Genomic DNA, 22,472 nt, shown 5'->3' with positions numbered 1-22,472 from the left:
TGGATTTGGTTGAGAAATATCACACTAACATTTATATGCTGAAAAGAATCTAATAAAAATCTCTATATTTCTAAAAAAAATATTGAGCAAACCTGTTGAAGATATTTTAAAGTAACAAAAGCGGATGATCCTCAAATCCTCTTTATCAAAGTGCAGTAATATCGTAAGTGACACGAAAGATAATTATAGAATACTCTGATCCTGCCTTTAATGTACTTATGTGGATTTGATTGGACTATATGGATTTGATGCTAAATGTTATCATAACAGATAAGACCAAATTAAGGCATAATGCGACACAATGCAGATTCAACTATTCTAATCTTAAATTGTCTGAGAATTAACTAAAATGATGTAAATTGGTTATGATAATAATTACTATGTTGACCGTGCTTTTGTTTGGCGACATGAAAATCGGTAGTTCTCGGTAGGAATTTTGAAAAATCTGTAGTTTTCGATCTTTCGTCTGTGAATCGGTAGGGGAGTCAAAAATCGGTAGGACTACCGAGAAATCGGTAGGTCTGGCCACCCTGATCATATTATAATATTTGAGCAGATCGATATTTCCACGAATGTAATCGAAGCAATCGGAATACACCTGGTCAAAAACGACAGCAAAATCAAGATAGTAGCGGTATACTTCCCTGGCGTTAAACGTAATAGAGATTGGCTACACTTCCGCAATGACTTGCGACTCCTAATCAGGGATGCCAGATTTGAAGACATGTCTTCGATTTGAAGACATTTGAATCTCTGTGAAGACATTTATTTCATGAAGACATTTTGAAGACTTTTCAAAATATTTGAAGACTTACCTTCTTATTTAAAGATACTTGAAGACAATCAATAAGCCAGCGAATAGAAAATATAATTTGATGACTAACTTATAAATTTTGTGACTTCTATATGCAGATCATTTAAATATTTCAAAAGTTATACATAATAGACTAATGTTTCTTGAAATTTCATACGTAAAAACACATTTACACTAGTCGGTTGATAAGGTTGACAATTGCAACACATTTTAGTTATGTGCTGGTTAAAAATTCCCGATGGCAGCATTCGCTTAATTTTTTTTTGGTAATTCTGGTGAAAATCTAAATCAGTAAAAATAATATTTTTTATTTAAGACATATTAAGGCAAGTTTTGGGCTTTGCAACATTTCATTTTGAGCCCAAAAAATCGTGTAAAATAAAGAGAATTTCCCATTAATAGTCCGAGGAATTTCTCATAAAATTTCAAGAGAATTGAAATTGGAAATTCTTTTCCAATTATCTTGGAAATTTATAATAATTTCAGTATGGACAGTAAAGAAATTCCCCCAAAACTTAAACGAGAAATTTATCTTTATTTCCACAAATTTTTTTCTAAGTTCTTGCAAAGAATTCATGTTTACTTCCACAAGAAATTTGTCTAAATTTGTCTGTCTTTCTGTCTTTCAAATACAAATCCGGAGTATCATTTGTATTTGGAAGTTGAGGGATGTCTCTTCGGATTTCCCATGTTTACCCATGTTCACATTTTTACGAAAATTTTCACAGGAAATTAGTTTCATTTTCTCAGAAAATTTTCTTTAGTTTCCATAGAAAATTCTTACGAATGTCGACAAGAAATTGAAATTGTTCTGGAGTTAAATGGATATTTCTCAGAATAGCCAACCTAAATTATTTTTATTTGTTCAGGAGAATATTCTGAAGAAAAAAATCAGAGAAATTTCATAAAAAACCGCCAGAGTTTTTTATTAAAGAAAGTTCGGGGTAAACTCGTTACAGTTCCTTGTTGAATTCTTCCTTGAATTCCTTTGATATTTTTTCAAGAAATATTTTTGGGCACTCTTTCAGTATTTTAACTGGAAATTCCTCTAAGAATTTCTCCAGTAAATACATCTCTGGAATTCTTTCTGAAATTTCCCATGAAATTCCTCCAGGAATTCGTCCAGCAATTTCTTTAGAGATTTTTCAGAAAATTTCTTCAGAGTTTCCTTTGGAAGTACCTCTGGCAGCTCCTTCATAAGTTCGTCCAGAAATTTCTCCGTTAGATCCTCCAAGAATTCCGTCGGAAATTCCTCCAGTCGCTCCTTCAGAAATTCCTCAGTTTGTTTCTTTCACGACTTCCTCCAGCAGATCTTTCAGGAATTGCTCTCGAAGCTCCTGCAGGCATTCGTTCGGAAATTCCTCTAAAAATCCTTTCAGAAGTTTCTCCAGGAATTCCTCTTGAAAATGCTCCGAGAATGTTGCAGAAAGATTCTCCAATAATACCTATTGAACTATACTCTGGAATTTCTCTGATATTTCCTCCAGTAATTCTTTCGGAAATTCCTGCGCAATATTCCTGAGCAATACCTCGAAAAGTTCCTCCAAAAAGTTCTTCCGGAAGATTCTTCAGACATTTCTTCAGAAACCCTTTCAGTAATTGCTCAGGATAATCCTTCAGGAAGTCCTCAGGAAAATCCTCCAGGAATTCTCCTGTAATACCTCCGGAAGTTCCATTAGCATTTCATCCGGAAGTTCTTTCAGAAATTTTTCTGAAAGTTCCTTCACAAAATCCTTTGAATGTTCCAACAGCAATTCCTCCGGAAATTCCGTCAGGGATTCCTTTAGAAAGTCTCCGAAAAATTCATCAGGAATTTATCCTGAAGTTTCTCCATTCAGGAAATTTCATCAGAAAATCTTATGCAAGTTTCTCCAAGTATTTCACGGTGAATTGTTCCGAATCGCTACAGGTTATTCTTCAATAATAAATTCAGAAAAATTCCACAAAGAAATTCAGTTAGAAAAATCCGTTGGAATTATATTTAAAGACTCATTAGAAAAATCAAGGGAAAGTCAATTCCCTTACTCATGAAGATTTAAAAGAATATTCTCTTGAATTCCGACAATTTGTAATTGTGTAAAAATAACCGATACATAAAACAAGGAGATGATTGAAATAACAAATCTATTGGATTTTGAAATTTTTTCACTGATAATCATAATTTTGATACTGAAGACATTTGAAGACATTTTTACTCAACTATGAAGACATTTGAAAATATCCCCTGGCATCCCTGCTCCTAATGGAAAATAGTAGTGCTGTCCAATGAGAGCTTGAAGTAGCTCGAAGTTTCTCCCTGTCCTGCTCATGCCCATTTGTTGACAAAATAGAACAAGCAGGACGGGAACAACTTCGAGCTACTTCGAGCTGCTCATTGGACAGCACTAGTGTTTCGACATTTATCATTGAAGATCTCACAGTCGTCAGTGGAACTGCCAGGCTATTGACATCCTATTGTTTGGCCCATCGCCAGATCGTAGCCAGGATGTCCTGGGCTATATTTTTTTTCATACTGCGTTTCAATGATGACAGCGGGCTATGTCTATTGATGATGATGACACCACGCTTGTCACCGGGTCGGGAACTGCAGCAAAAATAACAAAGGTGGCACCCACAGGGCTGGTAGCAAGTCACTTTTTAGTGACTTGGTCACTATTTTGAGCCTAGTCACTAAAAAGTCACTATTGGCATCCAAAAGTCACTAAAGTCACTATTTTTTGGAAAATGGTCACTAAAGTCACTATTTTCGCACCACCGTTTGTAAAAATAGTTCAAAATAAAAATCATTTGTACCTACTATTAATTATCATCAACCAAATCAAATGTAAATCGCTATTCTCGCGGATTTGATGCGGATTTACATAACGGTTGAGGCTTCGCGCGGATTTAGTTTTGGGTGGAAATTTAATAAATAAGGAGCGTAGGGTTTTGTTTTCGATAGCAAAATGTCGTTGAGAGGGACTCCACATTTGAAGTATAGCATAGGTAAGCATAGAACCCAATTTTTTTGATGTGATGAATGCATTATACTCTTGAGCACTCGTTTAACAAGCATTATAAGGGTAAGAACTTCACTTGTTGTCATTTTTCATCGTCTCTGAATATCCATTTTTTTGTCACGTCATTTTGACATAATTCCGAGATATTTCTTAGTTTCTGATTGATTAACCCCTCTACGACGAACCACACAGCATGATATTGTCGGCGTAGCACCACATTAGAATTCGGACATCGGGACTTCCGAACCGAACTTTCTTCCGAAGTTATATCTGTCAAACAATTGATGCGTTGTTTAGCGCATCTTTAGGCGAATCCAGCGCACTACTTCCTATGTTGGGTAAGTTGCCTGTATCTAGTGAAAAATACACCTTCGTTATAAAAAGCTTCCTAACTTTGTTTCTCTTAGAGGAACTTTCACTGTAATTTCTGTAAATCCCGTAAAAAATCCGCCTTGAATTTGGGAAATAATTTTCGGAAGGTTTTTCTTAGGAATTCACCAAACAATATCTACAGGAATTCACAAAAAGATTTCTACCGGAATTTATGAAAATATCCGCTTGTATTTGAAGGAGATTTTTGCCTTTCTCGTTTTTTTTTCAGGAATTCGCGGAGAAGTTTTTATAGTTATTGACGTGCAGTTTCCGCGGAAATTCCTGAAAGACAGCAGGAATGTCTACAAAATATTCTGCCTTGAATTTATGGTATGAATGAATTTCCGGAAGTTTTTGTGCTGACATTCGCCATCGGATTTCTGTTGGAATTTCCGTTTGAACTCCTGGAGAAAGATTTTACAAGGATTGAAGTATTTTCTGCACAATTTCTGAAAAAAAAATCCTAGAAATTTTCACAAGGTTTTCCACAGAAAATCAACTTCCGCTGAAATTTCTGAAAAAAATTCAGAGTTTTCCAAACTTCGAGCTCATGTTAAACTTTATTACCACAATGGTGTAGAACTTGCTTCAAAATCGTTGTTGAAATTATAAGCATGGTTTAGTGTAACAACTTGTAACTCGTTACCTGCTCCCGTGTGTCACGGAATAAGGTTTACCATGGTCATATTGCTAGCCTCTGGATGTCCCAACAAATACCTTCCTCAATATCCAACTCTGTGGTATTTATGATGGTGTCGCCAAGTCGGTTGTCCCCTGCTAAGATCCATCCTCTCCCTAGTTACGATGAAGATGCACACGGCCAGCAGTAGTAATCCTCATGATTTTGTAATTTTTGTCTTCTCTTGATTTCTGATAGCATTCTAATAAGGATTTGAAAAAACATGATATCCCTAGTTTCCGATCTACTACAAGTTACACATTAACAATACGAATGCAACCCAGCTCACTACCTGGTTAGTATATACAAAAGTCACTATTTGGTCACTTTTTTTGCTTCTGAAAGTCACTATTTGGTCACTTTTTTCGTCATCGTTGGTCACTAAGTCACTATTTTGAAGGGCATTTATCGCTACCAGGCCTGCACCCAGCTCATTCAAATGACCACGGCAAACAAGTTTTTATTCATGCTCCGGATGCAGCGACATTTTATCCTACAGGCAGAGGACGGGTTTCAACGCTGGATCTTGTTTTGTCCAATAATTTAGTCGACATGTCCAGGCCAATAATTCTTAATGAATTATCTTCCGATCACTTCTCTGTTGGGTTAAGATCCATTTCCACGTTAACCGAAAAAAGGGTGCACTGCTATTAGCCTGTCGACTGGCCCAGGTTCCAGAGTACCGTCAACAATAGTCTAGACCTTGCTGCAGTTGCTGCATTACTCGTTACGGACCTCAATGATTCAGCCTAAATAAATGCTGCAATTGATTTTTTTTCTCCTCTGCCGTCCTTCAAGCGGAGAATGTAGCAGTATCATCAACCTGTTCTAGTCTATGCTGTACCGGAAATCTCGTCTCATACCAAGGGTTTGATCATCCTTAGAAATCGCCGTAGAGGACAGTGGACTAGAACAAGAGATCCGTTCTACAAAATTATCGTTCAATCCTTGAACAATTGCATTCGGACGGAATGTGCTCAGTCCCGTTTCAAGAGGTTCGGCGAAGTTATCCATGGTGACCAGCGAACCGGGAAAACCGGGAGAACCGGGAAAAAACCGGGAATTGAAAATCACCGGGAAAATGTCGGGAAATATGCGGGAAATTCAATAACCACCGGGGAAAATTTCAAATCTGCATTTGCCTCTTTGTAAAAATAGTGCAGTAATCTCAATCTAGTAATAGTGCAGTAATCTAATCATGAGAGAATTGGTAGACTCATTCGCTCATTAAATTCTATTTCAAAGTTTACAATTTTTCGTACATACTGTGAACTTATACAAATTTCTAAAGTTGGTCATTTATTTATGAATTTATAGACCCTAGATATCCCATTCAATCAAGGATCAATCCTCACAAAAGTTGAGTTTCAGGCATAGTAATTAATTACCACTCCGGGTTACTTATACCCGCTCAATCGATTCCTTCTACGTTCTCCAATTTGTCTAAATAAATATATTAGGTATTTCTCCTCTTTTATTTCAAATACAATACAACATTTCCAAAGCCGTTAAAAATGGTGAAAAACACCTTCGTTTTCAACAATAATCTTGTATTCAACAAAAAAAATCAAATTTGTCTTTCACAATCCTCATGATGCATCAAAGAGTTATGACGATGGAAATTTGATCCACAGTTACACATTACATTCATATGAGGCTTAGGTTCGGTAAAGAAGTTTTTTTTAAATTTCATCCGTATTCTTGTTTACGGACGAACTATACTTTCAAACGTTAACAAGAATATGGATTTTCGATTAACAGAACATTGTACACATGTTCTTAGAAAATTAGATTTATCATCAAATTGTCGAATGGTTTGAATAAATACGATACAGAGGAGATGTTTCAGAAATTTACGTAAAAATCGTATTTTTTCTGCACCTTTGTAAGGTCTTGTTTGCAATTCCTTCCAGAAATTTTGGAATGAAGTTCTTGATTAAAATATGTTCACAAGTTGTATAGCAAATTCAGTCTTGAAAGGCCCTGTTTCTGATAGCGCATTGGTGAACACAAATAAATATAAATTTGAATAATTAATAGAAGTATGCATGACAAGTTTCCCAAAGCAATCAAACAATACCTAAGCTTTGTTGCTTTTTTGAAAAAGTCTATATAATTCTATTTAAAATGTTTAATACAAACTTGTTACTATATTATCTATATTTCAATTATGTGTAAAATATCCTACCAAGATAATTTGAAAAAAACTCAAAGCTTAGAACGCATGCCCGATTTAAACGAATGTAGATTTGATCAACCGTTTTAATTTGTATTATTGCAGTATTGTATTTTAATTTGTATTATTTGTATTAATTTGTATTATTTATTTGTATTATTGTATTATTATTGCACTGACTATGCGTCCAATTTGGGAATCTCGAGCTCGTTCAGTAGCCGCTAGGTTGCGAAGGCCGACGGAGGTCCTTCGTAGCTTAGTTGGTTAAAGCACCAGTCTAGCGTACTGTAGGGTCATGGGTTCGAGTCCCATTGAAGGGAAAGTGGTTACCTCCAATACATTTTCCCAATCAATATCTTCCACATAACGTACACATTCACATATGAGTTTTCATAACATTGTGAGTTTTGTCTGTTCCGCGCCCGTTTGTATCGTGCCTATAGTGCTGAGTGCAGCGGTTGCGGTGCTTCCAATGGCGGATCGAATATCACTCCAGCCATCTTCAAGAGACGCTGTGCCTAGCTGATGCTCTTCCGTTGGGAGTGCCACTTCCAGCTGCTGCGCGTAGTTTTGGGCTAGTCTACCGTCTTGTAGCCGCCCAATGTTTAGCCGCGGCGGACGACTCCGACGCGTCTTGTACACCGTCGAGAGTCTTGAGCGCAGACCTTGTGTTTCTTTCTTTGTTTAGTGGACTAAGGTCCTTTAAAATCGTTACTTCGGCTTGAGTTTTTTATTGAAATTATTATCTACGAAAAAAGAACTGATAACCGTTTTTAAATAAATTACTTCTAGAATTTTTAAGAAGTTCTATTTATTTATTTTTTTCCTTTTTTTATTCAAATGCGCGACATTCTGCTTCTTTTTTTTGCAACGCCAAATTAATCGTTAATTCTTTGTTAGCGTATGATTTTTTCAGTGCAGTTATATTTGGAAAGGCGGTCCATTTAATTTCCATTGATATGAGTGACTGAGTTCCACGAATGGTAAAGCGTGACAGTGCTCTCAGGAAGTGGTCGGAAAATAAGGAAAATAACAGTACTCTTTGTTTACGTTCGGATCTGTATGAATGAGTCCATTCATCATTTAAAAAGCCATATCAATAAACATGTGTGGAATTTTTTGTTGTGTTTCGAAGTGTAGTTCGACAGATTTTGGCGAAGCAGTTGTAAGTACAAATAAATACAACATAATGTTGAATAATTTATTTCGTCATTCAAACATTAATAACCCGTATCAAATTTTTATATTCTGCAGTTGGAAGGATGTAAACATTTACTGAACAACCGAGGTCCTGATTATGCCGGGTCGATAATTTACGACAATCGTATATTAATGTATGGTTCAATCTTGTGGCAACAGGGTTCAGAAACCACTCGCCAACCGATACAATCTGATAGATTCGTACTATTGTTCAATGGAGATTTGTTCATCGACCGGGGAAACACGAACGCAAGTGACACGCAATGGTTGTTCGACAGAATTACTTCTGCGGTATTCGATATAGCCAGTCTAGCGGATGTGTTTAAAGAATTAAAAGGTCCGTTTAGTCTCATATTGCTGGACAAAAGTCTACGAAGAATTTACTTTGCAAGGGACAGTCTTGGCAGAAATTCCCTTCTGTTGGGGCAATCCGAGGAGGGCTTCATAATAACAAGCGTTTTAGGTAGTATGTAAAGATTCTTACACTAGTGGAATTACCTTGACAGTGATTTTCTTTTTTCATTTGATAGGAAACACTTCAATAGGGGTCGTAGAAATTCCACCAAATGGTATTTATTACGCTGATATGGATGGAACTGACATCGAACTCAATCTATTTCCCTGGAAGCACACCAACAATCATGAAATCGACTCGTTGAGCATTACTGACGATTTAATATATTTACCGTGGATGACGAAGGATGTGATTCCTGTAGTAATAAGGCTAATGAACTCATGTTTTAACCTAATTCAATAGACTCATTCTATTTGTTTCAGAATGCTTTCAGTTTTCACCATGTATTGAACACCCAAACACCAGAAGAGACTGATACATTCGACTATCTACTCAACCACAGTTGCATTGCTGATCTGTGTGATCGTTTGTTGAATGTGCTTACTGAATCGGTCCGCGAAAGAGTGGTTAATACACCCAACCACTGCAAAGCATGTATGGCATCCAAACAATCTTGTGAGCATCCTCGAGTTGGGATTCTATTCTCTGGTGGAATCGATTGTACCATTCTGGCGCTACTAGCCGACAGCTTTGTGCCGGCGCACATTCCAATATGTCTCCTGAATGTGGCATTCGAAAAAATCATTCGCCCTGGGAATCCGGAGTACAAAAAACATATGGCGAACAGCACCGATATTGACTGGGATGTACCCGATCGGATAACAGGGCACAATAGTTGGAAGGAATTACAGCTTCTGAAACCGAATCGGTAAGTCATACACGGTGCTTCTTCCCTTTTAGGTTGGCAATCCCTCGACATAGCAAAGAAAAAATAAAACTTTTTTTTCTGATCTTAGAGGTTTCCCCAATAAGAGGTACTCAAGGTTGGTTCAGACGTATACTGCCGTCATACGCATATTTGTCCCATCTTTGCTGGGATTCCCTATATACATGGGACAGCTATGCGTATAACGGCAGTATATGAATCCTTTGTACTAAATTATTTACAGTTGGTGTAAATAAACTTTCTCTCTTTGGTCTCAACGGACATACATTTATAAAATATAGTAACCAAATGTAATCTAATATGTTTGATTAATTTCTAGAGAATGGACCTTCGTGGAAATAAATGTAACACGTATGGAACTGCAAAACTATAAAAATCGGATATCGGATCTAGTATTTCCATTAAAATCTGTTTTGGACGAATCTTTGGGAGCAGCATTGTGGTTTGCATCACGTGGCAGAGGGTTGGCGAACAATAGCGAATATAATAGCCTTTGTAGGGTAAGATGTTTCAGAAATAATTAAGTAGATGTAGAGATTAATTAAACAAAATATACATTTGCCCTGTTAGGTTATGCTACTTGGTTCTGGCGCGGACGAGTTGTTTGGCGGTTATTCGAGACACCGTGCGGCATTCTATAGGAGCATCGTCAAAGCCATCCAACCGAGTGAAGAAAGTATTCTAACGGGATTTAATAATCTAATGGCTGAACTAGAGTTGGATTGGGATCGACTGCCTAGTAGAAATCTTGCAAGAGACGATAGAATTATAGGAGATCATGGCGTCACTCCGCGGACGCCCTACCTGCAGGAAGACTTCATCTCGATAGTACGAAGTTTGAATGCTGACCAAAGATGTTATCATCCACTGGGTGAAGGCATTGGTGATAAACTCACCCTCAGATTATGCGCATATAAGCTAGGACTACGACAGTCTTGCAAACTTCGCAAACGTGCGTTACAATTTGGTTCCAGAATAGCTGACAGGAAGCAGAATGCCAACGATAGTTCTAGCTTTCTTAGCTCTTGATGACATTTCAAGGTCGTGATACGTATTTAAAATAAATCTTTAAACTGATATGCAGCTTGTATTTATTTTTCAATATCTCAAATCGATTATTTAATTGTTTATATTTCAATCTACTGCTGTTCCAAATATTGAATCTGAAAAATAAAAATAAGTGAGTCCTAATGTTCAGTTCTGAAAAATTATGTTGTCATACCTCCATTTCTTTTTCTACAATTTGACTCAACAAACTGTCCAAATTATCCTGCAAGCGCTGGCGCAGCGTTTGATTTTCGATTGTTCGAATTTCCTGTTCCTTCTGAATTCTTTGCGATTTCAAGTCACTCAACTGGCGACGCAGTTCATACATTCGGTTACTCAGCGAATCTTTCGATGACGCCATAAAATCGGTCGATTCATTGTCCGAATCTAAACGAGAGTTGTCTTCATATTTTGATCCCAGTAGCGAATCGTTCTTCCGCGAGCGTGAACCACCACTTGCGCTGATGTTGCTGAACATACCCTTGCTGAACTCGGTGACAGCATTGCGATCCGAGGATTGCGTTCCCATATAAGAGCTAGAATCGGACAGTCGACTATCTTCCGCCTCGGCCGAGAGTCGGCTGCTCTCGTCGATATCGATGTTTTTATTAATCGGATTTTCATCCTCGTCCGAATCTGACACCTCCTCACCAAAAATATCGTGTTCACCAACATCCTTGTTGGCGTGGCTTTTCTTGTTACCCTTGGTGGGACTTTTATTGGGAGCATTACCATCGTGTTTCGAATCCGATATTGATTTGTTCGGATCCTCATCCTCAGTAATGAGTTCCCACTTTACGTTGACTGCTTCATTGTCTACTCGAAGCAACCGCTTCACTTCTTTCTCGATTTCCGGAGCTTCCACATACTTTTTCTTCAGGGTTTTCCGGAACCGGCGTTTGCGGACGTTTTTACATGGTGGTGTTATGCCATGTGGCCACAGGAACTTCTTGTCGACCTTGTTAGGATCCTTCTTTTTGTTCTTATTTGGGGATTCTTCTTCTGCTGAAGGTTGATCAGGCTCCTCCTTACAGATCATCTAAATTGTTGTGAAGCAAACATAATTATTAAAACCGAAAGATTGATTTGTCCCCATAGTATGACCAATACAACTCCAGTTTAATGGTATTGTTACAGAAAAAAACTGAAAAACTTACCAGTTGGCATAAATCAGCTGTTTTGTAGAAATTTTTGTTGTCGATCGTTTTCAAACTTTCCACGATAGTCGGTAAATCTACAACCTTAGCGTGTAGCAGCCAATGATCAAGTCGAACTTCCCCGTAGCGAAGGTCATTGTCGAGCCGAATAGTAAGCCTATCCTTCAGATTGTTCGCTCCAGTTTGGATAGCTTCTCGCAGTATTCTGGCTGGTTCCTTTGAAAAACAAATTTGAATACCTCAGCTGTTGAAAATGATCCCAAAAATAACAAATACTTACCAAGGGCATACGCATAATCATTTGCGTTTCTAATTCAACCTCATCCCGCTTGGGTTCAGCTTTCACTGGTTTTTCCGGCATTGCTAGGCAGTTATACCTAAAAAAACAATATTAGATTTTTTGTTTAGCTACAAAGGACTACTACAGCAAGTGAACATTTTTACCTTATTTAATCAATTTATTGAGTTTTCAAGACAAAAATAATTAAATATTTGTAAAACTGATGCTGACAGGTGCTGACGCAGCTCTTGTTTTCTCTAGTTTGTATGACGAAAAGGCACTATAAATACTATACACGCGAGCTCAACTCTGATTCCCGAGCAAACAAATCAACTGACAACTCTATCAGCGCAACTATCGATGTTGAATAAACTTCAATTTGGTCTAAGCAGCGCGTTCATATTTTTCGAAACATTGAATGAAAAATCCAAAATTGATCCTATAGGGTAAGGCACCCAGAAATCGCCCTCCCCCCAGTTTTCGCCCACCTATTTTAAAACCTTCATTTCTCGAAAACTAGTTGTTGGAAACAGTTAAAGTCCAGTTTTTTCATAATTGATTGATGCTTGTATGGAAAAACTTTTACTGTGACTGTTTTCAACAACTATTTTACGAGAAATGAAGATTTTAAAATAGGTGGGCGAAAACTGGGGGGAGGGCGATTTCTGGGTGTCTTACCCTAAACGTTATAAACAAAGAGTACCGTTATTTTCCGCATCACTAGTCGAGAACTGGGCATAAAAAACCTTTTTTTATATGGAACTCTGCACGTTCTCAGGCGCTGGATTTTTTAGTTACTATACACGGAGAAAAAAAATTAGTAACTTCAACCAAAATAAAGGTTACTTCAAACAAATTCTTAGGTTGATTTGGGCACAAACAAATTTTAGTTTGCTTCAACCAAGTATATTGGTAAAAACAAACCATAATTACATGTTGTTGATTTTCTGTTATGTATTTCAATTCAACCAAAATATAGTTTGAATCGACCATAATTTTAGTTGATTCGTTTGACAGTTCATACTACAAACATGAACACCGTTGGTTGTTTCAAACTAGTAAAAGTAGTATGAAACAACCATAATTTAGTTTGAATTAAACTAATTTATTGTTTGGAACAAACAAAACAACAGTTTATTTCAAACTGTTATAATTACTGCTTGTTTTTCTTCTTTCTGTTTTATGAAATGTTTTCAAAAGAAATTCAGTTCTTTACAGTTTTATTCTATCTCATCGATTTATTTTATTGAATAATGTATAAGCATTTTACTCGTAAGACCAGCATTTTTACCAAGGAATAATACAATTAACAGCGCGCTGTCTTCCGGAAAATCCATAACCATGCGGCTATCGTCTTCCTGCAAATCCATAACCAAGCCGATCGTCGTTGAATTTTCGGTGCCCGGCAACCTAGTTGGATCAGTGCGGTGATGTTTCAACGGCGACGCGTTGATAATGACTGGCATTGATGAAGTTTCTTGTCGCCTTCGGATGGCAGGTTGGTTTCCATTCGACGCATAATGGTTCCAGTTTAGTGTAGATATTTTCTTTTAGAATGCTACAAGCTTTGACTGCGCTAAATCGCAAGTAGTCCAGGAGCGGAATAACTAAAAACTCGGCTAAACATGGCGAATGCGTACCAGATACAACTGCAGCTGACTGAAGTGAAATCTAGTTTTGAACAGATTTTCCTGCAATTATAAAGTTTAAGGAATGCATTATTTTTAATCTTCTTTAATGTAATAATATACTTTACCTGATTATGTGTTTCAATAATTGAAAAATAAATCTCTTGGTCTTGATTGATTACAGTGCGGTGTTCTAATGTTGCATTGTGTAGCAAATTGTTGGTTGCAATCCATGTTTTGTCGAAACAATGTAACATTTTGTTAAAAACAACTTTTTTTTTGTTTGAAATAAACAAAGATTAGCCGTATTCAAACTAATTGTCAGTTTGTTATTAACTACAAAAAGTGTCTGTTTCAACCAAAACCAAGGTTTTAAAACAAACAAAAATTAGTTTAAAACAGCCATAATGTGTGTTTGTTATTCAACCATACATACACGGAGACAAATGCCTTTAGTTTGAAACAACCATATGTATGGTTGAATAACAAACACACATTATGGCTGTTTTAAACTAATTTTTGTTTGTTTTAAAACCTTGGTTTTGGTTGAAACAGACACTTTTTGTAGTTAATAACAAACTGCAAAATTAGTTTGAATACGGCTAATCTTTGTTTATTTCAAACAAAAAAAAAGTTGTTTTTAACAAAATGTTACATTGTTTCAAACAAAACATGGATTGTTGCAACCAACAAATTTGCTACACAATGCAACACATTAGAACACCGCACTGTAATCAACTACACGGACCAAGAGATTTATTTTCAATTATTGAAACACATAATCAGGTAAAGTATATTATTACATTAAAGAAGATTAAAAATAATGCATTCCTTAAACTTTATAATTGCAGGAAAATCTGTTCAAAACTAGATTTCACTTCAGTCAGCTGCAGCTGTATCTGGTACGCATTCGCCATGTTTAGCCGAGTTTTTAGTTATTCCGCTCCTGGACTACTTGCGATTTAGCGCAGTCAAAGCTTGCAGCATTCTAAAAGAAAATATCTACACTAAACTGGAACCATTATGCGTCGAATAACCATAATGCCATCGAAGGCGACAAGAAACTTCATCAATGCCAGCCATTATCAACGCGTCGCCGTTGAAACATCACCGCACAGTCCAACTAGTTGCCGGGCACCGAAAATTCAACGACGATCGGCTTGGTTATGGATTTGCCGGAAGACGATAGCCGCATGGTTATGGATTTTCCGGAAGACAGCGCGCTGTTAATTGTTATTCCTTGGTAAAAATGCTGGTCTTACGAGTAAAATGCTTATACATTATTCAATAAAATAAATCGATGAGATAGAATAAAACTGTAAAGAACTGAATTTCTTTTGAAAACATTTCATAAAACAGAAAGAAGAAAAACAAGCAGTAATTATATTAGTTTGAAATAAACTGTTGTTTTGCTTGTTCCAAACAATAAATTAGTTTAATTCAAACTAAATTATGGTTGTTTCATACTACTTTTACTAGTTTGAAACAACCAACGGTGTTGTTTGTAGTATGAACTGTCAAACGAATCAACTAAAATTATGGTCGATTCAAACTATATTTTGGTTGAATTGAAATACATAACAGAAAAACAACAACATGTAATTATGGTTTGTTTTTACCAATATACTTGGTTGAAGCAAACTAAAATTTGTTTGTGCCCAAATCAACCTAAGAATTTGTTTGAAGTAACCTTTATTTTGGTTGAAGTTACTTATTTTTATTCTCCGTGATGGTTGTTTCAAACTAAAGGCATTTGTCTCCGTGTATATAGTAACTCATGATAAAAGGCCTTTGAGATATCAGCTTGATCTGCGGAGAACTCGACACAGTTGTTTCATAAGGGCCAATGTCGCAATGAACTCGAATGGAGAAAAATGGGTTCGAATGTTCCATGACATGTTTTCAATTATAATTCGAAAAGTAGATAGTATTTTAAATGTTAATAGTATGCATGAAATACATCAATATCTAATCATTGAAGCCACATATAAATAAAAGAGAAGAACGGAGGCTTAGTTCTTCTCTAGAAAAAAGTATGTAGAACATGTTTTAGAAAGATCCAGTAGATTGTTGTGTCGTGTTAACGTCAAGTGCATATAGTCAATTAGCCGCTGCGTTGATATCATAGTATGTAATGTGTTTTGCGCCGTGAAAAACGATTAAAGTGCATGTTGATCGAAGAACATTTATTGTTGATTAGACACAAATATGAATGTTTAGAATTCGGAACGGTGTTCGCTTAAAAATCGTATTTTGATTTTGCTTGCTACAACCCGAATAGAAATAAATTGTACGCCGAATAGTTGATATTATTAGTTTGCCATTCCGCTTGTAATCATCATAACGTATATGATATATGTGCAATTTTATGATTAACAAAAATAACGACTCGATCATATACAATAATTCACAGATTATACATGGTGTAGTAAGGATTACCTGATATCATTTTATTCTAAACGTATCTTACCATAAATAATTTAGCTAGCTTTTCACCAACACAGAAATAAGGTGTTTTCATTTTCAGTGTAATTGTGACAATTTCTTTCGGCAAATGTTGTTCGGGCCAACTGCCATTTATTTTTTTCGGCAGCAATGTGAATAAAATGCAATATGTATTGCATTCTAAAATCAAAAATAAATTGGTTTAGAATACATGTAAGTGGACTCTATATTATACGACGTAGAAAACTAACATAAATATTGTTCATTTTCAGAAATACGTATACCTCCTAAGATGAAAATAAGTACGCTATTTCATTATCGGATTCGGCTGAACCGCGGAACGTTTGTGAAGGTAAGAAGTCTATGATAAACCACATTGAATCTATATGACTCACAATCGATCCGATAACCTTTCACATCAAATTTTTGTATTCGTTAAATCATTTTATATTTTTGATTGACAACATTTTCTATATTGTTTCAATCATTTTTTTTTTCATTTATGTGATTTTTGGCAAAGAACCCGAGAATGAGATTATATTTAAGTCCAAGAATCGCCTAAAGGCCCAGCTACAATGTTAAGCACAGCGTCGGGTTTTTACAGTTAACCTATGTATATTCTGTCAAAACGCGCCGCTGCGCTCACCATTGTAGCTGGGCTTTAAACCTATTGAAACAGATAAAAAATGGAGAGAAACGGCGATTTTTCTTATTTAAAAAATCTCAGATAACCATTCGCAAGCAGAATGGCTTGCTATTATCAAGAAGTCAGAAAATGAATGATGCTCAAAACTCCATATATATATTACAGACATTCATTTTTTTTTTGTCTTCTTTTATAGGAACAGGAATGCAGCACCACCGGAAAAAGCAGATCCTCTGGACATGGGCAAAGATTCAGCACCAAACAAAAATCATTCCAGAGGTAGTTTTTGTTGTTCTAAGATATAATTGTGAAAATTTGAAGAAGCAATTATACAAGCAATTTTAACTTTGAAAGCAATGATTTATCAAGCCATAATCATTTTATTAGGCAATTTATTATCATTAGGCAATTTAAAAAAACCGTTGATATTTTTTAATAAATTAGGAAAACTTTTTAATAATTATATAAGATAATAAATAAAATATGATGAAAACTTGTTTTGTGTTCAATTATTTTATCATAAACTGAAAAAACACAAAAATGTTATTTAAATCATAGCATGAATCATACTATTCTTTAACTATCATATTATGTATCGTATTTCGTGAAATAATATTATACGTACTGTAATTCGGTTATTGTATAATTGAATGCTTATTATACACCTTTCAATTTGAATTAAGCACAAAGCATACTATCGATCATCTACGTTGAATACAATTATAATCCAAATCATCACAAGTCAAAAAACGATGATAAACTAACGATATCTGGTAAAATCGCTTAACAAAAATATATGGAAAAATTGCTCTTATTGAATGGTAACGATACTTAACGACCCGTTCAGTGTATCGTCCAAAATCAAACTATTGTAGACGATATCGTATATATGATTCTTGGTATAATTATCGTTCGATATTTTTAATGATTCCATTAAAACTTCAATAACAATTCTTTATAATCAAATAACGATAACCAGAAAAATAGTGGTATAATTTCATTCTATTCGGGAAGTGATCTACAAAACGTCCATTGTTATTGTTGTGAAGCCGCTCTTGCTGTTTTTTTTTTTCGGAGCTATCAAACTTGCCCGACAATGACCTACTCGGGATGTGCGAAATGCAGGCTACCTCTCTTCGCATCGGACGAACAAATAAAATGCGATTGTTGCCATTCGAGAAAGTACCATTTGGAATGCACTTCAATGAATGCTTACGATCTACAAAGATGTTTGGAGAGCGACAACTTATTTTGGATATGCGACGAATGCCTATACCTACATTCAGCCACCATAAGGTTCAAAACGGATTGAACGACGAGAAGCAAGCTACAAGTACAGAAAACAACTTGGAACTAACAGTACAACAACTACAAGTGGAGCTATCTGAAGTAAAAGAATGTATTTCTGACATAAAGCAATTAGTCATAAATCGACCCCCTAAGACCGGTGAGGAAAATAGAATAATGCCTTCTACATCTACGCCTCGCAGCAAATCGAACGTTAGGAATATATCATCTTTAAATCGCAATCATCTACATGTGGGGAGAAATGCACATAAAGCTTCGCCCTTCCGCAGCCAAACGTTCTGGATTTTCTTCACGCGAATAGCAAAACATGTGTCCTGTGACGATATACGGAAAATGGTTATCGAAACGCTGAATCTAAGCGATCCACCTGATGTGACGAGACTTGTTCCTCAATGGAGTAATTTTGAAGATCTTCGTTATGTTTCATTCAAAGTAGGATTCGACATGCAGTACAAAGCAAAAGCTCTTTTGGAAACGACGTGGCCCGCTGGATTGATGTTTAGGGAATTCGTATGTGATGAGCCGAGTCGTGAGCCACTATACTGGGAACCGTAAGAAATGTGCAAATCTAGTAAATGTCTTATGCAAATGTCGATGATAATTCTGTTATATTTTGTTAGTATTATTAGATTGTTTTGAAAGTAGCTCTTTCCGTATTCCGTATTTATGTAATTATGCATACTGTGAGTGTAATTAGTAATTAGGTGATGAGATCATTGGGGCTAAATGGAGTCTGTTGATCTATAACAAACAAATAAACAAATAAACAAAATTCGCTAAGGATTGATTTCGATTTGAAAATCTGATTGAAGAACTAGTCGTCCTTTTTTTCTAACAGTGTACACTTGCGCCCTTCAGAAATGCGCCATAATGTTTTTCACAACATCCTTTTCGCCCAAATTCCACGCTCGGCTGTCAACCTATTTGTCAATATCGCCTGTTTGCATCGCCCCGTTGTGTTTTCAATGTACCGTTTAGCCCTTTTGCTCACATCTGTTTTTGATGCAAGAACGAAGTGTCATACACGCACAGCTGAAAGTATGCTCTTTTCGGCAGAAATACACTATTTTGCGGGAGAATGGGACTACCCACAAAAGGAGTAAAATTTGATGCATAAAAAGGATAAGATTTACACACTTTTCCTGTTTTTATGCATAAATCTAGAGTGCTTTGAAAATAGGTCGTATGTGCAAAAGAGAGTCTCTCTTTGGATCTTTTCGCTTTCGATTATTACGAAACTATGCAAAAGTTTACTTCGAATTTCTTGGCAGATATCCAAAGACAATAGCTTTGTCTATCATGCTGAAGTAGAAATGGAGCAAAACATGCAAAACTAGCCGACATATTAGCGAAAGAGAGCGAGATCAAAGAGAATCTCTCTTTTGCACATACGATCTATTCTCAAAGCAATCTAGAAATGTTAATCATTTGTGAATAAAAGATAGTCATAATTGTGCATAATATTTATTGCATTTTATGTGTAGTCCCATTCTCCCACGAAAGAGCGTACATTGAAGTCATAATTGAATACTTTATAGTCAAAAGAGCATACTTCAAAGTCTTTTGTGTGTAAACTTTTTTAGCAGTGTAATGCAAAAATGAAACACAGTTTAGCCGTTTTGCTGCTGCCATGGAGAAAACGGGGCGCAATCGCACCAAGAAAAAAAAAATTCCAACGGAAATGTAATATCGCCCTTCTGTATTTTTCTGTCAGCAAAAAAAACATTTTGTACCATTTTGAATATGCTACATATAGTACATTTCCAGGAGGTTCGATCTATGACATAAACTCGATTTGTTTACATTTGCGACTTCGGCCCTTATGAAACAACTATGTCGAACTATGGGGCAGTGCATAGGTTCATTATTTGACGTTTGAGCGGTGCCGAAATTCATTTAGAATGAATTCGATGTATGAAAAGGTGTTCAAACGTCAAAGTGTTCATTCGGCGCACTGCCCCATTGTCTAATATCCGGAACAAAGTTAGAACGCTTTTTATACCGAAGTTGGATTTTTCTTCAGATACAAGCAACTTTCCCAACTTCGGAAGTAGTGCGCTGGATTCCCCTAAAAATGCGCTAAACAACGCATCAATTAGTTTGACAGATAAAACTTCGGAAGAAAGTTCGGTTCGACAATGCGCGACGATCGCATTTTTTTCCATTTCCGGATGTCGCAACTACATCGCGAGTAGTGCGCATCTATGCCATAATAGCCGTGCGCCATCATGCGCACCACTCGCGATGCAGTTGCGACATTTAGAAATGGAAGAAAAAGCGATTGTCGCGTGAGCTCAGTTCGGTTTTCAACTGGATCTACAATATAGGTTCCATTCACGATATTCATTATTTTTTGAAAAGCATGGAACAAGCAATAGATAATAATTTATTGCACCGTCTTCAAATTCTACTAAAATTAAGATCTTTTTCAAAAAACAGCATTTCCCAGGTAACCATTAGCACTTTACTTCGCCTTTTCGGCTATATAGGGCTATTATAGATTCAGTATGAAGTTTGTTAGCTCTGTGGTAGCCTTATAGTCGCACGTATGGCTTATGCTTATGGTTACCTGGGTTGTTACGCGTTACGCATAGGGATGGGGGTGGTTCTGAAATTTGTTATGCTACGTTTAGACAAGGCAAGTGAATTGAGCAAGTCGCTTGAATCGAACGAGAACTGAAAGTGTAAACACCTTAATTCAATTCACTTGAACGAAAAGAAAGTTGAACATGTTCAACTTTTGGCAAGTCAATTGAATTCAACTGAGTTGTTCAATTCACTTGCCCTGTCAAAACGTAGCATTACGGATTGTTACGAGGGGGTGGGGGTTTCTTAAAAACAACATTTTACGCGTTACGTAATATTTGAACAGCCCTTAGCGTCTTTTCATTTGTATACCTACACTCAGCCAAGAAAACTAGTGATAATCATACGAATATCTTATGTTTTTTTGCTATAAGGATATCCTATAAACATTATACGATTTTCTTATAAACAGCGTGTTATATGACCGAGAATGATTTTTATATGCTTGTCTTATAAAAATATTAAGTTAATTCAGCCTTCATAAAGAATTTCATAAGGGAATCTTATGAACATCAATAATTCTTGTATATGAGGGTCATAATATTTTCAACACGATAATCATATATGTTGTGCTGTTTCACAAGATCAAAAAAGAAGGAAATAAAAATACTACAATTAATGTACAATATAATATTGTATTTTTCTCGTGTAAACGTATCATTTTTTAAACTAAGATTTTTAACTAGCTTAAAGTAATATGTACTACTTAGAGCAAGATTACCGGTGGTGAGTTTAGGCCGTTTGGCAGCGCACTATCATTACTTGACACTTTACCGGTCGCTACTAAACGCGCTGCTATAACAGTAGCGCGACTGACAGGTGACCAAATTTGGTAGCGCTATAAGAGCGCTGCTATTTGATGAACTGTCAACTGTCAAACGTCACCGGTACGGAATACAGCAACCAAATTGAGAGCCGAAAATAGTGACCGATACGGAAACGAGTGACGAAACTAAAATGAAAGCGCTGCGCGGGTTGTTAAAATGCTCGCGACCGATAATGATGCTCTTATATCTCAAACATTTATTCTTATCAATAACTTGGAGATTATTCGATTTGAGAGATTCGAAATTCGCATGTTCAATCGGTCGGTCCTCTCCTGCTGGTGGGAAATGTTTGCTGGTATAGTTATACGATCCATACAGTATAGTTTCCATTGGCGCCACAAAGTATCCTGTACAATTTGACGGTCGATTTTCTTCAGCTGACGAGCGACGTCACCGCGAATCAACGATTTCAAACCCCTCAATTTGTCGCCGCACCAGGTCATTGTTCGGATTGCAGATGAAGTTGAAAAAATCTGTGCTGGTGGTGTCCTCCTGCATTGGTCAAGGTTCTGTAAAACATAAATTATATGTTTTTGTATATAACAGCAGAGAGAAACAATTAACAATAGAAACATTTACTCACGTTTGTGATCGACTTGTAGAAATAAATCTGCGATGAGAACTGCGTTCAACATATTCCACCATGTTGACTTCCCATTTCATAAGATTTGTCTTATGAGTTTTTCACATCAAGAGTAGTGATGAAAATCATAAGACAATTCTTATGTTTTAATTTTTCTATGAATAACTATTATGAACTTCATAAGATACAAAAATGAATTTCTTAACAGGCCAGTAATTATCATAAGAGCCTCAATGAAAAAATGAAATTCGGTAAATTTTCCGCTCTTCATAAAATGAGGCTTATGATGTTACTTAGATGGTTTAGTTGAGTGTAGAACTCTACACACCGATGCAGACTTCAAGCGCAACACGAAAAAAAATCCGAGTGTCGGATCCCGGTTATTAGTTCCTGGTGTTTTTTTACAAGGGAGAATGCATTTACACACTAACCCAGCACACGTGCATTGTAGTTGCTGGTTCCTGGTATAGAGTGTTTAGTTTGC

The 22,472-nt window shown here is 36.3% G+C and overlaps 2 protein-coding genes and 1 long non-coding RNA gene across 6 annotated transcripts; 2 read left to right on the top strand and 1 right to left on the bottom strand.

The window, feature by feature from the left end:
* Window positions 1–7,996: 7,996 nt before the first annotated feature.
* LOC134219729 (asparagine synthetase domain-containing protein CG17486-like) lies at window positions 7,997–10,558 on the top strand. 4 transcript variants are annotated; one of them, XM_062698567.1, is made up of 6 exons: window positions 7,997–8,205; window positions 8,295–8,706; window positions 8,771–8,952; window positions 9,018–9,463; window positions 9,801–9,981; window positions 10,052–10,558. In XM_062698567.1, the coding sequence occupies exons 1-6, from the start codon at window positions 8,146–8,148 to the stop codon at window positions 10,508–10,510; spliced, it is 1,740 nt and encodes a 579-aa protein (XP_062554551.1). In that variant the 5' UTR covers window positions 7,997–8,145; the 3' UTR covers window positions 10,511–10,558. The 4 variants fall into 4 exon arrangements, with proteins under 4 accessions (XP_062554551.1, XP_062554552.1, XP_062554549.1 ...); XM_062698568.1 differs by having other exon boundaries at window positions 7,998–8,205; window positions 8,295–8,703; XM_062698565.1 differs by having other exon boundaries at window positions 7,998–8,205; window positions 8,771–8,955.
* LOC134219730 (transcription initiation factor TFIID subunit 7-like) lies at window positions 10,549–12,408 on the bottom strand. The gene is made up of 5 exons (XM_062698569.1): window positions 12,130–12,408; window positions 11,966–12,062; window positions 11,686–11,901; window positions 10,704–11,567; window positions 10,549–10,644 (listed from the first exon to the last, which is right to left on the bottom strand). Exons 2-5 carry the CDS (start codon window positions 12,044–12,046, stop codon window positions 10,621–10,623), a joined length of 1,185 nt encoding a protein of 394 aa, XP_062554553.1. The 5' UTR covers window positions 12,047–12,062; window positions 12,130–12,408; the 3' UTR covers window positions 10,549–10,620.
* Window positions 12,409–16,132: 3,724 nt separating this feature from the next.
* On the top strand, window positions 16,133–17,135 carry LOC134225411 (uncharacterized). The gene is made up of 3 exons (XR_009983237.1): window positions 16,133–16,251; window positions 16,311–16,390; window positions 16,881–17,135. It is a non-coding gene; the product is annotated as an uncharacterized LOC134225411 (long non-coding RNA).
* The last annotated feature ends 5,337 nt before the right edge of the window (window positions 17,136–22,472 follow it).

This window comes from Armigeres subalbatus, chromosome 3 (assembly GCF_024139115.2).
Source record: "Armigeres subalbatus isolate Guangzhou_Male chromosome 3, GZ_Asu_2, whole genome shotgun sequence".
Lineage (NCBI taxonomy): Eukaryota > Metazoa > Arthropoda > Insecta > Diptera > Culicidae > Armigeres > Armigeres subalbatus.
Note: the sequence above shows the minus strand (reverse complement) of the source record. Positions and strands in the feature narration are given on the sequence as shown.